This window comes from Myotis davidii, unplaced genomic scaffold (genome assembly GCF_000327345.1).
Source record: "Myotis davidii unplaced genomic scaffold, ASM32734v1 scaffold205, whole genome shotgun sequence".
Taxonomy (NCBI): Eukaryota; Metazoa; Chordata; class Mammalia; order Chiroptera; family Vespertilionidae; genus Myotis; species Myotis davidii.
The window spans coordinates 3,539,015-3,562,506 of NW_006297573.1; the positions used below are offsets into that span (position 1 = coordinate 3,539,015).

The 23,492-nt window shown below is 36.8% G+C and overlaps 1 protein-coding gene and 1 pseudogene across 3 annotated transcripts in view; one reads left to right on the plus strand and one right to left on the minus strand.

Moving 5' to 3' along the window:
• LEPR (leptin receptor) overlaps window positions 1–23,492 on the plus strand; it is an 88,607-nt gene that overhangs the window by 52,959 nt on the left and 12,156 nt on the right. For all 3 annotated transcript variants that reach the window (XM_006773240.2, XM_015570166.1, XM_015570165.1), the window contains exons 5-17: window positions 4,105–4,313; window positions 5,401–5,543; window positions 7,755–7,899; window positions 10,401–10,691; window positions 10,833–10,950; window positions 11,800–11,999; window positions 13,746–13,894; window positions 14,905–15,064; window positions 15,183–15,265; window positions 18,229–18,445; window positions 19,071–19,253; window positions 21,033–21,128; window positions 22,481–22,586. In XM_006773240.2, coding sequence (XP_006773303.1) covers window positions 4,105–4,313; window positions 5,401–5,543; window positions 7,755–7,899; window positions 10,401–10,691; window positions 10,833–10,950; window positions 11,800–11,999; window positions 13,746–13,894; window positions 14,905–15,064; window positions 15,183–15,265; window positions 18,229–18,445; window positions 19,071–19,253; window positions 21,033–21,128; window positions 22,481–22,586 — 2,100 coding nt within the window. The remainder of the gene's footprint in view (window positions 1–4,104; window positions 4,314–5,400; window positions 5,544–7,754; window positions 7,900–10,400; window positions 10,692–10,832; window positions 10,951–11,799; window positions 12,000–13,745; window positions 13,895–14,904; window positions 15,065–15,182; window positions 15,266–18,228; window positions 18,446–19,070; window positions 19,254–21,032; window positions 21,129–22,480; window positions 22,587–23,492) is intronic.
• Window positions 2,139–2,788, minus strand: LOC102767149 (annotated as a pseudogene).

Here is a 23,492-nt window from a genome sequence, read left to right on the forward strand (position 1 = left end):
CTTCTAGGATTTTTATGGTTTCCAGTCTTACATTTAAGTCTTTTATCCATTTTTGGGTTTATTTTTGTGTATGGTGTAAGTTGGTGGTCTAATTTTATTTTTTTGCATGTATCTGTTCAATTTTCCCAACACCATTTATTGAAGACTGTCTTGACTCCATTGTATACTCTTGCCTCCTCTGTCAAATATTAAATGATCAAAAAAATAGATGCAGAAAAAGCATTCAACAAAATCCAACACCCTTTCTTGATAAGGACTATTAACAAAGTGGGAATAGAGAGATTATACCTCAACATAATAAAAGCCTTATATGACAAACCTATAGCCAACATCATACTCAATGGACAAAAGCTAAAACCATTTCCCCTAAGAACAGGAACAAAGCAGGGATGCTTGCTTTCACTACTCCTGTTTGACATAGTTCTAGAAATGCTAACCATTGCAATCAGACAAGAAGAAGAAATAAATGACATCCAAATTAGAAATGAGAAGTAAAATTGTCACTATTCGATGATATGATACTGTACATAGAAGTCCCTAAAGACTCCATCAGAAAACTACTAGATTTAATAAATGAATTTGGCAATGTAGCAGGTTATAAAGTTAATACCCAGAAATCTATGGCATTTTTATACACCAATAATAAATTCTCAGAAAGGGAAACCAAACAAACAACCCCGTTTAGCATTGCAAGAAAAAATTTAGATACTTGGGGATAAACTTAACCAAGGAAGTAAAAGACCTGTATTTGGAAAACTACAAGACATTGAAAAAAGAGATAGAAGAAGATATATGCAAGTGAAAGAATATACAGTGTTCATGGATTGGTAGAATCAACATCATTAAAATGTCCATACTACCCAAGGCAATCTACAGATTCAATGCAATCCCCATTAAAATAACAGCAGCATATTTCATGGAGCTAGATAGAACAAATTCTCCAAAAATTTATATGGAATCAAAAAAGGCCCCAAATGGCTGCAGCAATCTTGAGAAAGAAAAACAAAGTTGGAAGAATCACCATACCAGATTTCAAGTTATACTACAAAGCCACTATATTCAAAACAGCCTGGTACTGGCACAAGAACAGGCATATAGACCAATGGAACAGAGCAGAGAACCCAGAAATAACAATTTGTTCTTTATGGATGATACTTTTGGTGTTGAAGCTGACAAATTTTACCTAACTCAAGGTCACACACACCCCCGCCCCCACCTTCTGTTCTAGAAGTTTCATAGCTTTAGGTTTTGCATTTGAATTGATGATCCATTTAAAAAATATATGTCTTTATTGATTTCAGAAAGGAAGGGAGAGAGAGAGAGAGAATCATTGATTGGCTGCCTCCTGTACACCCTCTACTAGGGATTGAGCCCACAACCCTGACATGTGCCCTTGACTGGAATCGAACCTGGGACCCTTCAGTTCTCGGGCCAATGTTCTATCCACTGAGCCAAACCGGCTAGGGTTGGTGATCCATTTTGAATTAATTTTTTAATCTGGTGTGAGGTATGGATTGAAGGGTTCCTCACCCCCACCCTCCCCAAATCACTGGAATATAGAGATCCCATTGCTCCAGCACAATTCATTGAAAAGATTATCCTTTCTCCACAGAGTTGCTTCTTTTTATTTATTATTTATTTGAATAACAAAAGATATTTTACTAAAACGTAAGATTTACAGAAGTTTCCAGACAAGCCATACAAAATGGTCACAAGCTTTTCTTGAAGTGGGGGGCTGGGTGGGGGGGCGTCTACATTTGACAGCAAAGTCACAATGTTATTCGTGAGGGCTGTGGTGTTTGTTTAATGTTCCCATTTTGGTTCAAACAATCAAGCTTGTCCACCTACAGTGTCTAAATAAAGGTAGACTTGGCTAAAGAGCATATTCTAAAGAACTGGTTAGTTGCTTTTAACCAATGCAATTAGATCACCATAAAAAAAGGGGGAAAGGAGCCCATAAAATTAAACTACCTACCCTCTAAAGAAAAACCACCCACACATCTGCAGCTAACCCTGACAACTACCTTCATTCACAGCGCTTTATACTTAAACCGTGACGGGGGGAATGAATTAAAGCAGAGAGGGGTCAATGCTTTTAAACGTTTCACAACAATCCAGACGGTACTTCTAGCCTCTGCTCATGCTTTATAACAATGAATCAGGACAAGACATAGATTTGCTAGTGTGCATTTAATCACCAAAGGACTGAAGATGTCTGGGCTTTTATTCTGTAATGTTTCTAAGACCGTGTCCATTAAATGCAAACAAAAAAGGAAGAAGTCTTGGCAGAACAGGAGAAGTGATGCACACCTGCTGATCAGATCGATTTGAATATTATTCATGGCATGTAGCCTAGCCCATGCTCTCGCTATTTCTATGGCTTGGGCTTCGTTGGTCTTCCGTTGCTCCACTACATCACCTGCTAATGGGTCATCTGGATTGGGAGCACTTAACAAAGCCTGGATGGATGGCAGAACTGTGTGAATCTGCAGTGCTGGGGACCACTTATTTTTCACAATATCTAAACATTTTCTTCCCAACTTGTCTACATTAAGATGATAATTTTTGGTCATGAAACGTACGTTAGGTGCTGCCATCGGGTATTCTTCTGGAAGGAATAGTTCAAGTTTAAAAGCCCCTCCCTCAAAGGGGGAATCCTGGGGCCAGCAACGACCACATGAAAATTACGGGCGTTGCTCTTATCTGGTTCTGCTTTAATGCCAGGAACTGGTTCTGGCAAACGCAAACGCTGGGTTTCCTTGATAATCCTGCGGGGCAGCCTGGCCATCTTGTCAGATCCCAAGTTTGGCTTCTGGTCTAGTCTCTGGCTCCGCTTGCCTAACTCACCCAGAGCTGCTGCTTTTTAAAAAAACAAAACAACAACAACAACAAAAATACCCTAAAAACCACAATTCTTTATTATTGAAAGTATTATGTATCTCCTCTCTTTTTCCCCTACTAACCCCTTCTGGCCCGTCCCCACCCTCCGCCCGAGACCCTCATCACCCTCCTGTCTTGTGTCCATGGGTTCTACACATATACATACAAGTTCTTTGATCACTTTCCCAACAACCCATGCTCCTCCGCCTTCCCTCTGAGATTCTGCATTCACAGAACTGCTTCTTTACCTTTGTAGAAAATTGGTTGTCCATAGAGGTGTTAATCTTTATTCCATTCCAGTAATCTGCTTTTCTATCTTTACACTAATATCCATTGACTTGATTATTGTAGCTTATTAGCTATAACTTCTTTTTTAAAAATTATTTATTGTTGAAAGTATCACATATGTCTTCTTTCCTCCCATTAACCTCTCCCTACCCACTCCCACCTCCCAGCACAAGCCCTCATGCCCCTACAGGCTATGTCCATTGGTTATGCTTATATGCATGCATACAAGTCCTCTGGTTGAACTTTTATCCCCCCTCCCTCCCTCCTCTACCCTCCCTCTGCTGTAACTTCTTGTTTTATTATTTTAGTGGTTGCTTTCAGATTTATAAGATAGCCTGATATTATACCTCCAAGTGATGTTACACCACTTCCCTGCATATTAACATATCTCCCCCCTTTCTAAGCTTGGTGCTAATGTCATACATTTTACTTCTACTTATGGTATAAACCCCACACTACATGGTAATTATTTTTGCTTTAGATCATCCGTAAATATTTACCCTCCATTAAATTTTATTTCTTTGTGTAGAACTAGACTTTCATTTGCTATCATTCATTTTCTTTTTGCCTGAAGGACTTTCTTTAACATGTTTAATAATGCAGGTCTCATGGTGGTGAATTCTTTCAGTTTTGGTACGCCAGCAAAAAAGTCATCATTTCACATTTATTTTGAAATATATTTACATTGGGTATAGGATTTTAGGATAGCAATTTTTCTTTCCTTTTTGTACTTCTCTTCTTGCTTATATCATTTCTGACAGCTAACCTGCTTTGACCCTTATCTTTGTTTCCCTGATATAATGTATGGCTTTGCCGATGCCCTTTATGCTGGGTGTCCAGAATAGCTTATTTCAATTTGGATTTTGCGTCCTACATTTTAAATATAGTCAGTACCTTTACATCTATATTAATGTTTGCCTCTCCTTTTCCACGTAGGCCCGAAGTGTCAGAAGAATCACCGCTGGTCCCTCAGAAAGGCCGTTTCCGGCTTGTTCAGTGCAACTGCAGTGCTCATAAATGTTGTGAATGCCATGTGTCTGTGCCAGCAGCCAAACTCAACTGCACTCTCTCTATGTATTTAAAAATCACATCTGGGGGAGTGGTTTTTCAGTCACCTTTAATGTCTTTTCAACCCATCACTATCGGTAAGTTGTGCATAAGAAAATCACAGATCTAAACATCAGTCATACAAGCAGGTTAAACACGGCTTACAAAATTTGTCGCTAGCTTATCTCGCTTTCACCAGCTCTGTAATCATGGTAAACGTGGTGCCAGGGAGTATTGTGAGCAGCTTCTGGAATGGTTATAGCATTCAGTCATTCAGTAGTAACAGCAGTATTGCTATCTTTGCAATTGTAACCTAAATTCTTGCTTGAAAACAGTTTTATTTCTTTAAATCCTGGATCTGTCTAATGAGATATACTAATAAAGTATTTGGTTATCACATTTTTACATCTCAGGTAGCTATTTATGAAAATAAGTAGGAGCTTTTTTTTTGCCTGGATTTATTCCTTCAATAAATATTTCTTAGAGGCTCATGATTTGGGAGCCGGGGAAAACAGCGGTGAATGAGACAAAGTTCTTGTCTCGCAGAGTAGGGACAAATAATAGTGGGCAGAGATGAACAAAAAGTAAACAAGGAGTAATTTTCTATACAAATCTGAGCAACAGAAAAACTCAAATAATAGGTAATGCTTCATGTTTTCAGTGCAGAGATCCCCCTAAATTTTTTGACCAGCTTGAATATGTCACTACAAATGTGACTAATATAAGTAAATGTTAACTTAAAATATTTAACTTTTTAATTCAGTTTTGTGTACATATCTTAAATAATATATTTTAATTATTAATATATAATTATATAATATATAATTTAACAGTGTTACTAGTTTTTCAGCTCATATTTCCTTAGGTAGTTATATATTAACTCTTTACTCGTATCTTTGAATCATTGTTTTTGACATCACTAGAGTCACTTTTCTAGGTATCTGAAACAATTTTCCTCACAATTTCTCCTTTACTTCTAAGTTATTGGGGATATATCACTTTTTGAATCTGCATATGACATTATATCTTAACATTAGGACTTTCAAGTAATTTGTCCTCCAGGTCACCTTTTAAGTAGTTGAAAGAACAAGATGTGCTAAAATTTCAATTTGACTTCATTTTATGATTATCACAAGAAACGCTTGACTTAAAACATGTTCTTTTTTTCCTTTTTTTTTTCTTAAGTGAAGCCCGATCCACCATTCGGTTTGCATATGGAAATCACAGACAGTGGTGATTTAAAGGTTTCTTGGTCCAGTTCAACATTGCTACCATTTCAACTTCAATATGAAGTGAAATATTCAGAGAATTCTACAAGTATGAGAGAAGTAAGTATAGTTTAGTAAAGGAAAAGTTGAGATGCAACTAAAGTAAAGGTGAGACTCAGCTATGTCCCATAGAAAGTGCTCTCCGCATACCAAATATGCCTGCTCCTTGTAGAGCAGGATCCGTTATAACTTAACATTGCACCACTGGCTTTCATTTAAGATCAGCATAGGAACTTACCTTATGAACAGCATTTCTGCATCTTCTGTAAAACGCTTTTAGAAAAATTATTTGACGTTACTCAGTGTTGCTTATATATGGGTCTATGTTACATATTGAAGAGCATGACAAGTTCCTTCCAGAATTTACTGATAGAGAAAGCTCCTCTTCTAAAAAAGTTTATATATATTAAATTGATCTATCTTCTTTTCCCTGTTTTCTCTCCCCCTCCCCTCTCTTCTTTCTTCCTCTCATTTACACACACACACACACTCACACACACAGTTAAATGGCTACAGGAAGTCCAATTACACAAACTTGAATTCATTTATAATTTTTTCACCTACCGATCTTCTTTGATTTCTGATGTTACATTTAATCCTTTAAAAAATTGCTTACTATATTTGTTTACGTGCAGTGCAGTATATGCATTTGCACTGCAAAGTGCATCAAATCCTTTTTTCATTTTCTCAGTAAGTTTTTGTGGAGCTCCTGCTAGATATCAAGAACTGTCATGCTTGTATCAGGATATACTGGGGTAGTAGACCAAAATGAGAGGAGTTTGGGAGTACTGGTGAGAGACGGTGGGTTATAGCATTAAATGGAGGAAGAGGAAGATTTCATTGAGAGGCTGGCAATGTAAATATGTGGGGGAATCCGGTTCCAAATAGAGAAAACAGCCATTCAGAGGTTCTAACCTGGGTGAGAGGCTGGAGGCCAGGGGAGTGAATGAGAGTAAGAGTAACAGTGTAAATCAAAGTGGATAAAATCAAAGGGAATAGTGGTCTAGTTTCATTCTGTTGCATGTGACTGTCCAGTTTTCCCAAACCAATATAATGTTACTAACCAGTAACCTCAGTCAAAACCAATAAATCAACTAATCCTATATATTAAAGAGTTAATGTGCTAATTAGAATGAACAGCAGAATGACCATCCGGACAACCTTCTGGACAACCATCCGGATGATCTTCCGGATGAAGCCAGGGCTGCGAGGGCCAGCCAAGACTGTGAGGGGCTGTGAGGGGCTACGAGGGCCTGCAGGGGCCAGCTGAGGCAGCCGGGGCTGCGAGGGCTGAGCCCCTTACACAAATTTCATGCATCGGGCCTTTAGTATGCAATAAAAACCAAGAAGATTAGGGGAGGAGAACAAGGAGATTGTTAAGAACCTCATGGGCCATGCATGGACTTTGGCACTTTGTGAGACTAATTGTTCTGTGATTTAGAGATAAATATCTGTTTTCTTAGATCTAGGCCAACTTTTTTTCATACTTTATTTTCATAAAGTGTAGGATGGGAATCCTTTTATGATATATATGGAAAAGCAGAGTTAAAACTTCTCTGGACTTCAGCTTTCTGATCTGTAAAATTGAGAAAATAGGATTTTAAATACTATAGGTGCTCTGATATTGTTTAATGGGTTCCTAATGCTTTTCACCATTTTCATTCTATGGTGCCTTGAAGTCTAAGGCACAGGGGAGTCCAATAGTTTTAGAGTGTATCATTAGGAAACCGAATTTATTCGCTAAGCAATTCTTTGCTGGTGGTTGTTTTATGCAGTTAGGTCTCTTAAATATTTTCCTTCTACTTTATAAACTGTATTTTGATTCACTGTAGTTTATCATCAGTCTAAGATTCTTAAAAATTATTCATGCCCTCCATCTGTGATGTTTTCCTCTAGGAACAAAGCAGTTCTCTGTTCACCCTGCTCATCATTTCTACCGTGTGCTTTCCAGTTGTCAGCGGGGGCATGACGCTTCCCATTGACACTATATATCTCAAGATTTGAAAAGTTATATTCATTATCATCCAGTTAAAAATATTTGTTTATTGTCATTGTGATTCTTGGACTCGTGGGTTATGTAAAATTTTATTGACTAATGTACCAACCTTTGTTATTTGGTTATTAATTTCTGTTTAATTCCATTGTGGCCAGATAACTCCTCTGTAAGATTTTAATTCTTTGAAATTTGTTGAGACTTGCTTGTGATCTCACAAGGGGTAAAGGGCTCACAGTGACTTGATACTTTTGGTGTTTTCAAATAATATTTAACAGGCTGATGAGATCGTCTCAGCCACGTCTCTGCTAATAGACAGTGTGCTTCCTGGGTCTTCGTATGAGGTTCAGGTGAGGGGCAAGAGGCTGGATGGCCCAGGCATCTGGAGTGACTGGAGCACCCCTCTTATTTTTACCACACAAGGTAAGTTTTTGTAAGAGCACCTTCTATTGAAAAGGGAATATGTTTTTTGAAGTTGCGTTTGGTATATTATAAGATTCTTAAATTTTGTGGCACTAAACCAGAAAGACATTTCTACATAAATTTTGAAAAAGCTAGTTCGTTAATGAAAACATGTATAAGAGCTCCCAGGTGTGTATGCATCCATAGCAGTATCTTGTTGAATTACTTTCTTTTTCAAAATTTACAGTTAATATAGAAGTTTCAAACTCACAAATTCAGAACACTATTTGTATCGATGTTTCCTTAACTTACTTTAAAAAAAAATTAATCTTAGAGAGAGGAAGGCAGGGAGAGAGAGAAATATTGATGTGAGAGAGAAACATTGATCGGTAGCCTTCTGCATGGGACTTGACTGGGAATCGAACCCGAAATCAGGGTATGTGCCCTGACCAGGAATTGAACCTGCCATCTTTTGGTGCACAGGATGATGCTCCAACCAACTGAGCCACACCGGTCAGGGCTCCTTAACTCACATTTTGAAAAATTAGATATATTTATTAAAAATATTTCTCTATATAGTTTTATTGATTTCAGAGAGGAAGGGAGAGGGGGAGAGAGAGAGAAACATCAATGATGAGAGAAAATCATTGATTGGCCGCCTCCTACTTGACCCCCACTGGGGATCAAACCCACAACCTGGGCATGTGCCCTTGGCCAGAATCGAACCTGGGACCCTTCAGTCTGCAGGCTGACGCTCTACCCACTGAACCAAACTGGCGAGGGCCTTATTTATATTATTTAAAAAGTAAATATTCAACATTTACCCCATCAATTTCAATACATTTGTTTAATGTAAATTTTACAAATTGTCAGGTTTTTAATAAATTGTCTTTCTTATTTAAACTAATATTTTAGTACTTAATAATGCCAAAATACTTTGACTTTAATCTGACTTCCCAGTTAAGCCTTAATTATATGCATTCGATTTTGAAGTGAAATGTTTTATGTGTTTATTACCTTTAAAACGAAAAGCTTCAACTTTATTTTTAAAAGTTCATTTGTACTCTTTTGAAAAATGGATTATTCTGAGTCTTTTGAAGCAGCTGAGTAACGAGATGTGGAGCACATGGAAGGTAGGTTAATGGTCTCTCAGGTCCCTGGTAGGTACTTATTTGCAGTAAGTAATGTACTATGAGGCTTGAATGCCACTCCACACTAGTTTATAAACCTAATGCACTGGCTTCTGTCCAGTACTTTCATGCTACTAAGTTTTTTCCGGTTTATTTCTAACTGCCAGTGGCTGGCGTAGATTTTAAATATAAAGATATTGGAGTTTAGCATGCTGTTGCAGAAAACTTAAAAACCAATGAAGTGTTTTCGATTTCGTTTCTTGGGATAACCCAAAAAATGTTATGTAAGAAAACAGATATTCATATGTTATCAGCAGAAAATGGTTTACCTTAAATATACTGATTTTAAAATGCACTCTGGCAGAAATAATTTCTTCCTTTGTTAACAGTTGTTGACTTTTATTCTATTTCTAATTAAAAGCATAGACAAACTATGTTTCCAACAACAGGGAACTGAAAAAGTAGGATGGAATAGTGTATAGACATTAAAAATAATATTTTAGAAAAGTTTGGGCTCTCTTTGTCTTCAAACACAGATTGGAATAAAATAACTCAAAATTATGCTACAGAGCAGTAATATACAGACCTGATTTGTATATTGGTGCATTAATTTTACATTTCCTAACTAGTTTTCTTATTTAAAGCTTATTTCTATACCTTTCCTGCTAATTTGAAATTTTCATATATCCAAATGAGACAATAGTCCACCATTTTTGGGGGGGAGGGAGGGATGGGTGTTATCTTACAGAGATTTAAGAACTCACCCTAAGCTTCACTGATTCTTAAAGCAAAGTCTCATGGAAGACAGGTCATTGTGGAATTAGACTACATTTCACTTTCGTTAAATTTCTACCTATCACTTAGCAAGTGACCATTACTCATGAAATCATACCCTATATAATAAAAGGCTAATATGCAAATTGTCCCCTTGGGAGTTCGACCAGAAGACCGGGAGTTCGATCGCTCGCTATGATGTGCGCTGACCACCAGGGGGCGGCACGGAACATGGCAGTTGACCAGCAGTGATGGTGGCGGTGGGGCACTAAGGGAGTGAGGGAAGGAGGGGCCAGGGAGGCAGGGAACCTGATTGGCCCTAATCACTGGCCAGGCCTAGAGACCCTAACCATGCACGAATTTCATGCACCGGGCCTCTAGTATTATAATAAAACTGAAGATATTTATGGAAGGCCAAGTATTTGAGAATGGGAGTGCTTGGGATCCTAAATCGCTGTAAACAAACAGGCAGTTACAAAACAGGCAGACTGCATAATTATGCAGTCTCTTAGCACACTTGTTTTATTTTTGGCAGTGTCATCCCTGAATGCTTTTATGAATCTTTTTTACATAGTAAATTCTTTCATCTGATTTTCTACCTTTCTTCCCTCATTACAGATGTCATATACTTTCCACCTAAAATTCTGACCAGTGTTGGGTCTAATGTTTCTTTTCACTGCATCTACAAAGATGAAAACAAGATCGTTTCCTCAAAAAATATTGTTTGGTGGATGAATTTAGCTGAGAAAATTCCTGAAAGCCAGTATAACATTGTGGGCGACCGTGTTAGCAAAGTTACCCTTCCCAATTTGAATGCAACCAGACTGCGAGGAAAGTTCACCTACGATGCAGTGTACTGCTGCAACGAGCATGAGTGCCACCATCGCTATGCTGAATTGTATGTGATTGGTAAGCACACTGAGGTTTTCTTCCTTTTGTTCCACAAGATAAATTTATCTTAGGGACTCTGTATTAGAGTCTCATTTATTTTCATTAAGCATTCTTTTGGTATTTTTGCTGCATATTAATACTTTTATGTGTTTTAAATAGATGTCAATATCAATATATTATGTGAAACTGATGGGTACTTAACGAAAATGACTTGCAGATGGTCAACTAATGCAATCCAGTCACTTGCGGGGAGTACTTTGCAATTGAGGTATCATAGGTATGTATTCTTTTTCTGTTTTTATTTTTGTGTAGATATGTTGAGATAAAAATTTCCTATAGAAATATCGCCATCACGGTATTCTTGTAGCTTTTCTTCTTGAAAGAGGATAGTAGAATATACTTCATTAGAAAACAGTAACTGCTACTTTTAGCCATTTTAATGCCATATTAAGAGCAAATAGTGGCAGAAGGGCTGTTTCAAAGAAGAGGAGAAATGCTTTGTATGTTATGAGGCAGGGTGTTGATAGGGGCTCAGTTATAAAAAATGACTTTCTTCTTTGAGAAGATGAATGATATTCTTGACTATATGACTCATATGCAAAGCAAGAATTGATATCTTCAAAATTATACTGCTTTGAACTAGAAAGTAGTCGGACACTGTAATTATGCTATAATTACTATCGACTCTGTTTTCAATTTGTGGTAGAATTTAATCTGTATTGAAAGTGTAAGGAAATTATTTTCCTTCCCATCTCAGGGATGCCCACTGCTGCTTTTGGCCTATAGTTTTAAAATGGTATTACATAGTTATAATATTAGCTTAGCTTTCAAAGTGTTAATAGGTTCTCTCTCTAACTGGGTCATTATCTCCTTGTTAGAGCAATGCCATTTAATTTGTTTGCATTCCCACTTAGTGTCTAATGAAATATTTAATAAGGGTTACTGTCTGCTTTTATGGAAAAACAAGATTGTGATGTAGCTGGGAATTCTAAAATACCTGTTTAATAAGGACAACTACTTTTAGATGGAGCAAAACCGGTACCTTTTAAACAGCAAAGCAGAATTCTCAAATCTTACAGCTTCCATCAATGTTGTATATTAATAGACTGTTTTCATGTCTTTCAAGGAGAAGCCTTTATTGTTCTGATGTTCCATCTATTCATACCACCTCTGAACCCAAAGATTGCCATTTGCAGAGAGATGGTTTTTATGAATGCATATTTCAGCCAATCTTTCTCTTATCCGGCTACACAATGTGGATAAGGATCAATCACTCTCTGGGTTCATTGGATTCTCCTCCAACGTGTGTTGTTCCTGATTCCATGAGTAAGTTAAATTGCTGTGTGTCTTCATTTTTACCAGCAGACTTGGATTTAGGTTGATTCAGGGCAGTTGTATTTTACTACATATTTTCTGATCATATTAGATTTAAATATTTGTTCTGCTCATAGTGAAATTGAGAAGACAATCAGCATTTGAAAGTTTTACTATATTTATTTTATTTTAAAATTTTTGTAGCACAATTTTTTAGCAATTGGAATATTTTCAGCATACTATTTGATGAGTGAAATTTAATAGTATTATTAATAATGCACTACTTTGTATTTTTCCCCCCAATGTACTTATAGAAACATTTGGAGTTTTTAAATCTCAAAGTTTAATTTAGGTATTCTGATGGTTTTTGTAATCTGAATAGTAATAACTCAAGGCTTTAATTTATGAGGCTGTGTAGGGGGCAGCATTCAAAATAGCTAAAGTCAAGTGAAGAAGAGAAAAATAGACAAGGAAGGATGACATCCATGATGAAATTTTAAATACTCTTTTCAAAACACATTTTGATTTCAAAGGATTAAGAAGACCCTGGGAAAATTTGATATACCCATCCAGTATTGTTACTGTGGAAGCTTTGAGAAATGATCCATTTATGATTGTGCAGCAGAGATAAAAGAATACATTCCAGTGCTCTGTACTATTTTTGTTGGGAAAATATGCCAAAAATCACTATTTGATTCATTATACTTTCAAATAATTAGTATGTACACATCAGAGTTAAAACCTGCATTTTGTTAAACAGAAAATAAACTCATAATGTTTAGATTTCTTTTTCCACACAAAGTCACATTGTTGTGCTTGGGCATTGGGACTTTTGGTTTCCAAATATGTTGAGTTGCTACATTGTCTTTTTCTATTTAAAAAAATGTTCTTGACATTTTAGTCACCTTTGCCTCCATTTCTGTCCCCTGGGAGGTCAATGGGGGGCGGGGAGAGTGGGGGAGGAGATATATATACTACTATTTGTAATACCTTAAACAATAAAATAAAATTTAAAAAATACAACTAAAGGAGATTAAAAATGGCAGCAGAGTAAGTGGATGCTGCATGGACATGCCCAGGAACAAACTGGAATTACAACTAAAATACAGAAAAACTTCCTGAATAATCAATGGGAAACTTGCAGGAAAGAACCCTGATACCCGAGAACTGAAAGTGGAGACTGCATGGAGACTGATTTATTTTGTATATTGTAAATAATAATAATTATTATTATTAATTAATTAATTTTTAAAATACGGCTTTAAAAAAAAAGCCTGTTTTTCATTGATTTTAGAGAGCCAAGTCTTCACTCTGCAAGACTACCTCTGACCTTGACCCAGAAATACTTACTAATAGATAGTAGAAGAGTTTTAAATTCACACGTGTGGGAATGATGCAGTGCATATTTTTGCCTTTAATTAAAGCTCTACATGGAACAGAGTTTGCTCTCAATGTTTATCCCGTGATCAGTATGGTATCTTCTGTTTGCAGAGCCAAGGGCTCAATTCTAATCAGGTCTTACTATAAACAGAGTGACATGGACAATGTATTGATTTTTAAAGAATCAACCTATTTGCAAAATAATCCATTTTGTATTTATTACATAAAGTTGTAGGGGAGCAAATGAGATAAGGGATGTGACATTTTTTGAAAAAGAGCTACTGCTTTATAAATATAAGGTATGGAAATAGAACATCATAAGAATGGTTTTTAAAACATCATTACTGTTACATATACTGTTGTTTTTTTAATTTCTAGTAAAACCATTGCCTCCATCCAGTGTGAAAGCAGAAATTACTGCAAAAATTGGATTATTGAAAATATCTTGGAAAAAGCCCATTTTTCCAGAGAATAATCTTCAGTTCCAGATTCGTTATGGCTTAAATGGAAAAGAAATACAGTGGAAGGTAACTTTTATCTAGAAATTTCTTTAGCTTGTTTCACTAAATGTTATCTCTGACTATTTTAATAATTTTATTGCAACTTACTTTGTTGTCATAAGATTTATTTATTTAGTATATCCTCTGTATTCTGTAGCTATTTTTGTTACAGTGATCTAAGTTTAACCCTTTAAAGAAATAAAATTTCCCACAATCTATCATTTCCAAAAGTGAGCTTTTGCCATTGGCCCCATAAAATGTTTCTTTAAAAAAGCTTGCATCGTTAAATAAGTTTAGGAAACCCTGCATCACTGTATGTTCCTAGTGTAAAGTCATAGTTTATTACATATTAAAGGTTAGGAAAGGTCCTGCATTAAAGAAACATTTATTTGTGAATTTACTTCATCCTATGTTTCTCAAACTTATTTTACCAATAAGCCCCTTTTTATCCAACATCTAATTATATTCTTTAGTACACGTATCCAATGGAATACATTTTGGAAGGAGCTGCTTTTACCAAATAACCAGAATCATACCCATAGGTGCAGGTGTGCATATGATGACTCGTGGTGTCAGTTGTCTGATGGCAGCCTGCAAAGACTTACAAACATTACTAGGTCATGATGATTGTAACTGAAATGAATATGATTCTTTACCTGCTTATTGAGGAGACTGAATATCAGAGATCCTCCACAGCAGGCCCTATTCACTACTAGGTTAAAATTCTTAATAGTTTTTGTGGATAGAGGCTTAGTGGACAGAGATGTGTAATAATAGGCTTATGAGAACGATTGGGAAGTGAGGCTGCAAGTGAACCAGTCCAAATCTGGTTACAACAAGGGGACTAAGATAGTCCTTAACCTGAAGGAGCTCATGATCCAAGCCTGATAGGAGTATTTCCACAGCCAGAAGACACGAAGTCAGTTTACTCTTCAATTTGGAATAGTGTTAAGGTTTTAAAATAAAATGTACTTCAGGGCCCTTTAGCCACCTGTGTGTGAGTCATGATCAATCTAATGCATTGACTTATGTTACAGATGCATGAGGTATATGATGCAAATTCAAACTCTGTCAGTCTCCCAGTGCCAGACCTGTGTGCAGTCTACGCTGCTCAGGTGCGCTGTAAGAGGCTGGATGGACTGGGATATTGGAGTAATTGGAGTACTCCAGCCTACACAGTGGTCATGGATGTAAAAGGTCTGTAGAGGTTTTGTAAACATGTCTTAAAAATGCATGTGTGTGTTTCAAATACTATGACTGAAAAATATTACTTCTGAGAATACAAGTACAACTTGGGCTCCTTGTTGTTTTGCAGTTCCTATCAAAGGACCTGAATTTTGGAGAATAATTCATGAAGACAGTACAAAAAAGGAAAGAAATGTCACTTTACTTTGGAAAGTATTTCTGCTTTTTTATGTTATTCTTCATTGTTCATAATTTTAGGCTCTGCAATCCATATTTCATTTCCATTTTAAGAGACGATCATAGATAGTTAAGATCCCTAGTGGAGGGTGTGTCAGCATGGAGTTAGGAGACTTTAGTTCTATTCTCAGCTTAAGGTATTATAGTTATGTCAGTACTATTTTGGCAAAGTCACCTGAACTCTTTAGCCTAATCTGTATAAAAGTAGGATTACACCAGATGACATCTAATGTTCCTTCAAGTCCAAGAATTCTATTTATATTTAATCCTAAACAAAGTAAATGCCTTCTCCACATACCTCAAGGACATCCAGAACAAGAGATATTCTTTTTGCATGATGACATATAAACTGTGGATATTTCCATAAATAGTGGATATTCAGCCTAACAATTTTCAAAACATTCTCTCTACTATATGAATTTTGTATCCCAAGTGAATGGATTATTTTTTGTCACAATTTTGGGGAAACACACACATTCAGTCCACAGCAAACATTATCTGCCATTAGGGAATTACAAATTCCAACAACAAGTGTGTAGAGATACCACTACATACTTCTTAGAATGGTTAAAATAAAAAAACAACAACAATGGACAATAAATTGCTTGCAAATATGCAAGGCAACAGGAAGTTTTATTCTTTGCTGGTGGGACTACAAAATGGAAGATAGTTTGGTAGTTTCTTACAAAGTTAAACAGTGTTACCATATGATCCAGCATCATACTATTAGCTATTTACCCAACTGATTTGAAAACTTGTCTTCACATAATAATTTGTGCATACATGTTCATAGTAGCTTTATTCATAATCACTTCAAACTGGAAGCAACTAAGATATCCTTCTATAGATGACTAGCTAAACAAACTATGGTACTTCCATCCAGTGGAATGTTATTCAGTGATAAGAAGAAATTTCTATAAAGCCACAAAAAGATGTGGATGAATCTTAAATGCATGTAGCTAAGTGGTAGAAGCCCATCTGAAAGGGCTACATAATGATTCCACATACATGACATTCTGAAAAAGGCATAACTGTAGAGAAGATAGAAATATTGGTGGTTTCTAGGGGTTTGGCTGATGACGAAAAGTTTGAATAGGCAAAGCACAAGGGATTTTTTATGGTGGTTAAACTATTCTGTAGATTGCTATGGTGGTTACATAGTATGGTGAGTACATATGCATTAGTCAAAACCCATAGAGAGCAGCCCTCAATGTATGCAAATTAAAAATAAATCACTTAGTGGGTTGGAGGATCCCGGGATGGAATCCAGACTTGGACAAAAGATTCTAACTGTATTACAAGTGTATGCAAAACCTCACTGAAGGGGGTGGGAGAAAAAAGTGCAGGCCTAAGTAACTTTGTAAATGCATGGATTTTTAAAACTAAGGCAAAAGAAGTGGCATTATGCACTGGGTTCTATTTGATAATGTTAATTATTATGGGTTAACAATTCTTATACTACTGTACATGTAAACTGGAATTGAATAATCAAAGAAATGGGTGTGGATGGTGGGACCCAGATGTCTCATTGGTTATAGAGAATCTAGGGGCAGAAGACCAGAATGGTCCGTGTGGTGAGGGCTTAGAATTGGAGACATCAGTATGAGCTTCTGTTTAGCTTAATATGGCTACAGATGGATGCATTTAGAATATTTATAGATATAAATATTAGTATACACACATATATTATCTTGATTTGCACTTGAGTAACGGCACTCGAGTGACAAGGAGCATGCTCAGATTTGTATTTCTAATGGTATTTCTAATACCATTCTCCAATGAAAGGAACTAAAGTTCCTTGAAAATGGCTGGTTTGGGACCGGGACAGGAAATCCACAAGATGAGTCTAGAGCAGCTTCCTAGTTCCAAAAAGTAAGGAAGTTTATCATCATTTCTAATTGATGGTTACAAAAGTAAATATTTGTATATGAAAACTGACATGGATTTTACAAAATGAAATGTGAAATATGCATGACTTTTCAGACATTTCATTCTTGCAATGGTTGCTGCAAGAATCTCACTCCTCACTTGCCCAGGTTATTTCGGGCCCTGTAGGGGTAGATGTGTACGTGCTTGTGTGTTTTTGTGTTTGTTTGTTTTTCTGATATCTGACTTATAGGAACCTCAGTGACAAAGGAAAGAAAGAAGGAAGGAAGGAAGGAAGGAAGGAAGGAAGGAAGGAAGGAAGGAAGGAAGGAAGGAAGGAAGGAAGGAAGGAAGGAAAGAGAGAAAGAAAGGAAGGAATTGAGCAGCACTGGTCTAGTCTCTTGTATCAAGCTTTCTGGGGTTTACAAAGGATTGGCAGCACTTATTCTTACCTGAAGCAGGTGAAGATGGTGGGAGAAGTGGTGTATTCTGTAGAGTGGAGGACTGGAATTGGATTAAATCTGTATTTTACATTGGAACTGTCAGTGATCTGGTATGATTTATTTTCAGCCTTGGACTGAAATTCTGGGGTGCCATGCACACTGTTCTGACAGCCTCTGTTACTTGAAGTGGCAGCATATCAAGGGAAGGGAAAATGAGTGAAAATTTTACTGCGATTAATATATGATGATGAACATTTTTCAGCTTTTCTCTACCAGTCTTTTTTTTTTTTTCTTTAAAATTAGAGTGAAACTTTTTGGTAGAAAAACTTTGTATTCATACTTCATTATCTTCCAATGATTTATTTTCTGAATATTAAGAGGAAAAAAAAAAACAGGAGAGGGAAAACAACTTTGCTATGCTCCATACCCACCTGACACCTTCACCTAGCCTGTGGTCAGAGGCAGATCCTCCCCTCCCCCACCACCTCCTACCTCAGCCTGGACATAGGCAGTGCTGCCTCTGGTCTGACCCTGCCTCCCAGTGGGAATATATAGTAAGAGTTCCGTGAGCACAGTTGGTGTAAAGAGCACTGTAGCCCTTAAACTAATCCAGTTTTATGTTTACTCCAGCCCCTGATGAAAAACGATTCATTGTGCCGTGTGAGAAGATATGTAGTAAAGCATCACACTGCCCGCAATGGAACATGGTCTGAAGATGTGGGCAACCACACCAAATTCACTTTCCAATGGACAGAACAAACACATACTGTTACAGTTCTGGCTGTTAATTCGATTGGTGCCTCTTTTGCAAATTTTAATTTAACGCTCTCATGGCCTATGAGCAAAGGTAATTGAAAAAGTACAGGGTAGTAAACCTGTGCCCTTTTAAATATTTAATCTTTGTAAACTCCTTCCATTCTAAATGGTCTTCCAAGAAACCTGTGATTCCCTGAATCGGAAAGTCTCTGTTTTACCTTGATCTCTTCTTTGTCTGAAAAATAGCAAACTAGATGGTACTCTGATTATGTATATGGTCCTGGGGTTTTCATGTGGTAGAAATAGTTGAAATGATATAATGTGAAAATATTCTAATATATCTAATGCTTTTGGACCAGTGGTGATCATAGGTAAATCTCTCTCTCTCTCTCTCTCTCTCTCTCTCTCTCTCTCTCTCTCGCTCTCTCTCTCTTTCTATCTCTCTCTCTCTCTTTCTCTCTCTCTCTCTCTCCACAATTACATGTATATATGTGTTAGATGGACTATACATGTGTTATATAGATTATAAATATTTATAATATATATTTATGTAATAGTATGACATATTATATGGATGCAAGTAATTGCTCAGACTTGAAAATGTCTGCCTTCCATTCCTTCTCTCCCTTTCCAGGAGCTTATAATGTTCTTCAAGGATATTAGGAGATTTTCATTAATTTTGATTTTAAAAATAAATATTTTTCTTTTCTCCTCAGTAAATATCGTGCAGTCACTCAATGCTTATCCTTTAAATAGTAGTTGTGTGATTCTTTCCTGGATGCTATCACTTAGTGAATACAATCTGATATATTTTATTCTTGAGTGGAAAATTCTTAATGAAGACAATGAAATTAAATGGCGTAGAATCCCTTCGTCTGTTAAGAAGTATTATATCCATGGTAAGTTTACTATACTTTAATAAGTTCTTATGGGTTAGTATGATACTACAGATTACTAATTCAATTAATAGATCCAGTTAATTAAATAAAGCTTGAAAAATATAGATGACAATACCATCTGAATACTTGTAATTTTATCACCTTACCATAAACATTTAATTCTATTTCATTTGATCCTTTTTCATTTAAATATTTTACACAGTGGTCATCATACCATGTCATTTACCACTCTCCTTCTGATTTGTTCCTTTGGTATATCACAAACATGTTTCTATTTTCTCCCCTATCCCTTTACCTATTATTTTTAATGATCATATTGCATTTTATGCCAAAATCTACTTAAACTGTTTATTTATTTGAGAACTATTTTCATTGCTTTCAGCTTTATATCTTTAAACCAATTTGTAATGGCTTTTGATATCTGCTGCCAAGTTGTTCTCTCAAATTGTGTACCAACTTATAATTTCACTCGCAATGAGTGGAAGTGCCATGCTGGAGGTCTGAGGATCTAGGACCTGGGGACATAACCAACACAAACTCCCAAAAGTAGACCAGTTGCCCCAGGAGGTGATTACAAAGTTTAAGTGCACAATACAGCATCTCCAACTCTGAGTTAGGTTTAAGTATAGAGAAGCCAAGGATTGCCCTGATCTTATCCTATATAATAAAAGCCTAATATGCTAAGTGTCTGGTCATCCATTCAACCAATCAAAGTGTAATATGCTAATGATATGCTAAGGCCGCTCAACCACTTGCTATGACATGCACTGACCTCCAGGGGGAAGATGCTCTGACCAGTAGGTTAGCTTGCTGCTGGGGTTCAGCCAATCGGGACTGAGCAAGATGGGCCGGACATGCCCTGGAGCCCTCCCATGGTCTTTCCCCAGCTGGCCAACTTCCTGTGTCTCTCTCTGGCCCTGATTGTGCACCGGCAGGGTCCCTTGGCCTGGCCTGTGCCCTCTCATAATCCAGGCTGAGATACTACCCCACAACAGAGTGCACAAATTCATGCACCAGACCTCTAGTTATGTAATCTCATCCCAAAGACTCATATGTTTATTTCAGAGACCTAGAATTTAGCCTTAGGCTAAATAGAAACAAATTCTTGATAGAGAACTAAATTCATTACATTACCACTGTTATCCAGGTGGTTACTCTCTGTGCTTTTCATTATATCATGTGGACTTTAGGTTTCAAAGAGATTTATCTCTTGTGAAATCATTTTTATATCTTAATAGCACTTGATAGATTCATTTTGAGCTTTGCAACGGAGATGGCCATCCTTCAGTAATCTAGACTCTTGGATATTGCAAGGAGATTCCTGGTTCCCACCCCTATCTTTTTAATATAGGATTTCACAAGACTTGAGTCTTCTAGCTGCCTTGGGTAGGAAAACTAAGTAGCTAAATTCCTATGTAAAGGAAATATTGCTCACCTTGGAGATACTGGAGAAGAGGTAGAGCATACTGTCCTGGACAGGGAAATACAACACCTATATACCCCGAACTTGAACAAAGTGACTATCACTGGAACATGTCTTTGAAAAATTGCCATTTCCTATCTCTGGGTAAGATTTTTAAAACTGTTACTTGTAAAATTATTGTCATTATTAAGGGAATTTGGAGTACCTAGGTTGTTTTGAAATTCCTTTAATTATCAGTTTCAATCCATAATAACAACTAATTTCTATGTTTGGGTCACTTAAAAATGTTTTATATAGATTTCACTCATTTATATGAATTCAGTAAGAATGACCCTTTAATATGTTTTTTTCCTCAGATCATTTTATCCCAATTGAGAAGTATCAATTCAGTCTTTACCCTATATTTATGGAAGGAGTGGGGAAACCGAAGATAATTAATAGTTTTACCCAAGGTAAAACTTTTACTTTCAGTTTCTTTTTATACAGATGAATGGTTTCCTGTGTAGTGGTAATGTTGCCATCTGGCTATTCTCCTGATAAAATAGTGCAAGGGTCCAGCGTCTTATGTGCCCCAGGGTACATGCAGTCAGGATGTGTGGTTCCAAGATGGTAGTAAGAAAGAGAATAATCAGGCATGGTATTGAATTCTTGTATTGGTAAGTAAAATTTTTAGTCTCAAATTGGGTAAAAAGTTGTTGCAAACAAAACAAAGGGAAATACACAGCTATACAATAAAATACATCTTCATAAAGACTAGTTAGAAATATATTATTTTTCTGAACATTTTTATATAATGTATATAAATGCACCTTCCCCCAAAGAATATGTTTGGGAGCATATATTTGTGAGTCCATAAATTTTAATCAGTCTTCTAAAGGAAATAATTTTTCCTCTGAAAATAAAACTGGAGAGGTTGTCATAGACTGGGCCTCTCATATTTCTGATTCATCTTACCATATTTGGCATATTTACATTTTACTATTACTTTTTAAATTGTCTTCACATCCAAGCACACCAATAATGAAGTTTCAAGAGAGACACATTTTGCCTGGTTTTAGAATGAAAATAATTGAAAGAATTCATTAATGAATTATTGAACAAATGAGAATTCTTCTAAGCACTGGGGCTTGAACAGTCAACATCATTCTCTAACCTCCAGGACTCCAATGGGAGTGAGAGACGATAAACAAATCATGTATAATATAATGTCAGATAGAAGTGCCATGAAGTAAGATGAAAGGATAGACTTAAAATGTGGTGTGGTAGTTAGAATGGCCAACATTTGTCTTTTTCGTTGTGAGTAGAGCTTTGCAAGCACAAAGGGGAAGCCCATTTCAGCAAGGGCAAGGTAGTACAGAGGAGTGCTTTGTACTGATGAGTGAGCATGCTTGGTGATTCAAGAAACAGCAAGGAGGTCAATGTGTGTGGACTGAACAAGCTAGAGATTGGCAGGTGTCGGAGGTTGGCTTCTTTAGAAGCAGATGCTCAGACAGAGTCATCATAACAACTTTAATTGGCCCTTTGACTCATATAATCTAAAAGGGAGCAGAGGGAGAGAATTCACAAATAATTTTTAAAACAATATTTTGCTAAGTTACAATAAGCATAATTGTGAACACAATAATAATCATTTTGTTAATGGGATCATAACTATCCTTTTATCTTCCTCTTTTTTATTTTTATATTTTAGAGGTCATACAGATCTAGGATGAAATTAGGAAAAAGTCTATTATAATTATTGATACAGAAAGATACTTTTTTTTCCTCAAGCTTCTGAATTGCATGAATTGCATTTCTTTTCCAGATGATATTGAAAAACACCAGACTGATGCAGGTCTATATGTAATCGTGCCAATAATTATTTCTTCATTAACCTTGTTGCTTGGAGCATTGCTAATATTACATCAAAGGTATGAACCTTCAGCATATTTAAACCTTGATTTAAAATACAAATCAGAAGTAATATACCCTAAATATTTTTAAGATGGCATTAAAAAGAAAAGGCCTATTTTCAGCTAGCTAAATTCTGTTTTGCTAGCACAACATAAACTTCACGGAAAAAATGATTTCTTTTCTGAAATGCAAGCAGGAAATAACAAGCCTATTACAGGAAAGCCTAGGCTGCGTGTTCTTGGAGGTGGCAAAATGGCTTTCAGAGCTGTGCAATTTGGGTTGAGGACTTTGAGTGGGGAAAATTTACCTGTAGCAGGCAGTCCACTTATAACCAGTAAGCACTCTGCTTTTTAAAAATCAGCACTGCTGGCTCTGGTCAATCTGGTTTGGCAAATGGCCTTGAATTTCTTGTGGGTTTGTGCTGAGAGCTCTGGACCAATGAGTTTTACAGGATGAATCTCTGCAGAAACGTTTGTCTTTTAGCACAAAAGAGGGAGAGACCATTTTAGAATCAGAATTTATCTTTTGGTCAAGTGAGCTGATGGGGCCATATCAAGTAGAGTTGTTTCTGAAACTCACCTGATGACCATTTTTTAATATTTTATTTTCTCTGAGAAAGATGCAAAGTGCCTGGCACGCAGTTTTCTATAAGTGTTTGCTATTTTTATTATTATAACTAGAGGCCCTGTGCACGAATTCATGCACAGGTGGGGTCCCTTGGCCTGGCTGGCAATCGAGGCCTATCGGGAGGCTGGACGGGCAGTGGGAGGAACTGCAGGAGTTTGGCCAGCCCGGGGGGGAGGGGGGAGGTTGGCCCGCCAGCAGGAGGGGCCATGGGAGGTTGGCTGGCCTGGGTGGGGAGGAGGCGGCGGGAGGTTGGCTGTGGGAGCGCACTGACCACCAGGGGCAGCTCCTGCATTGAG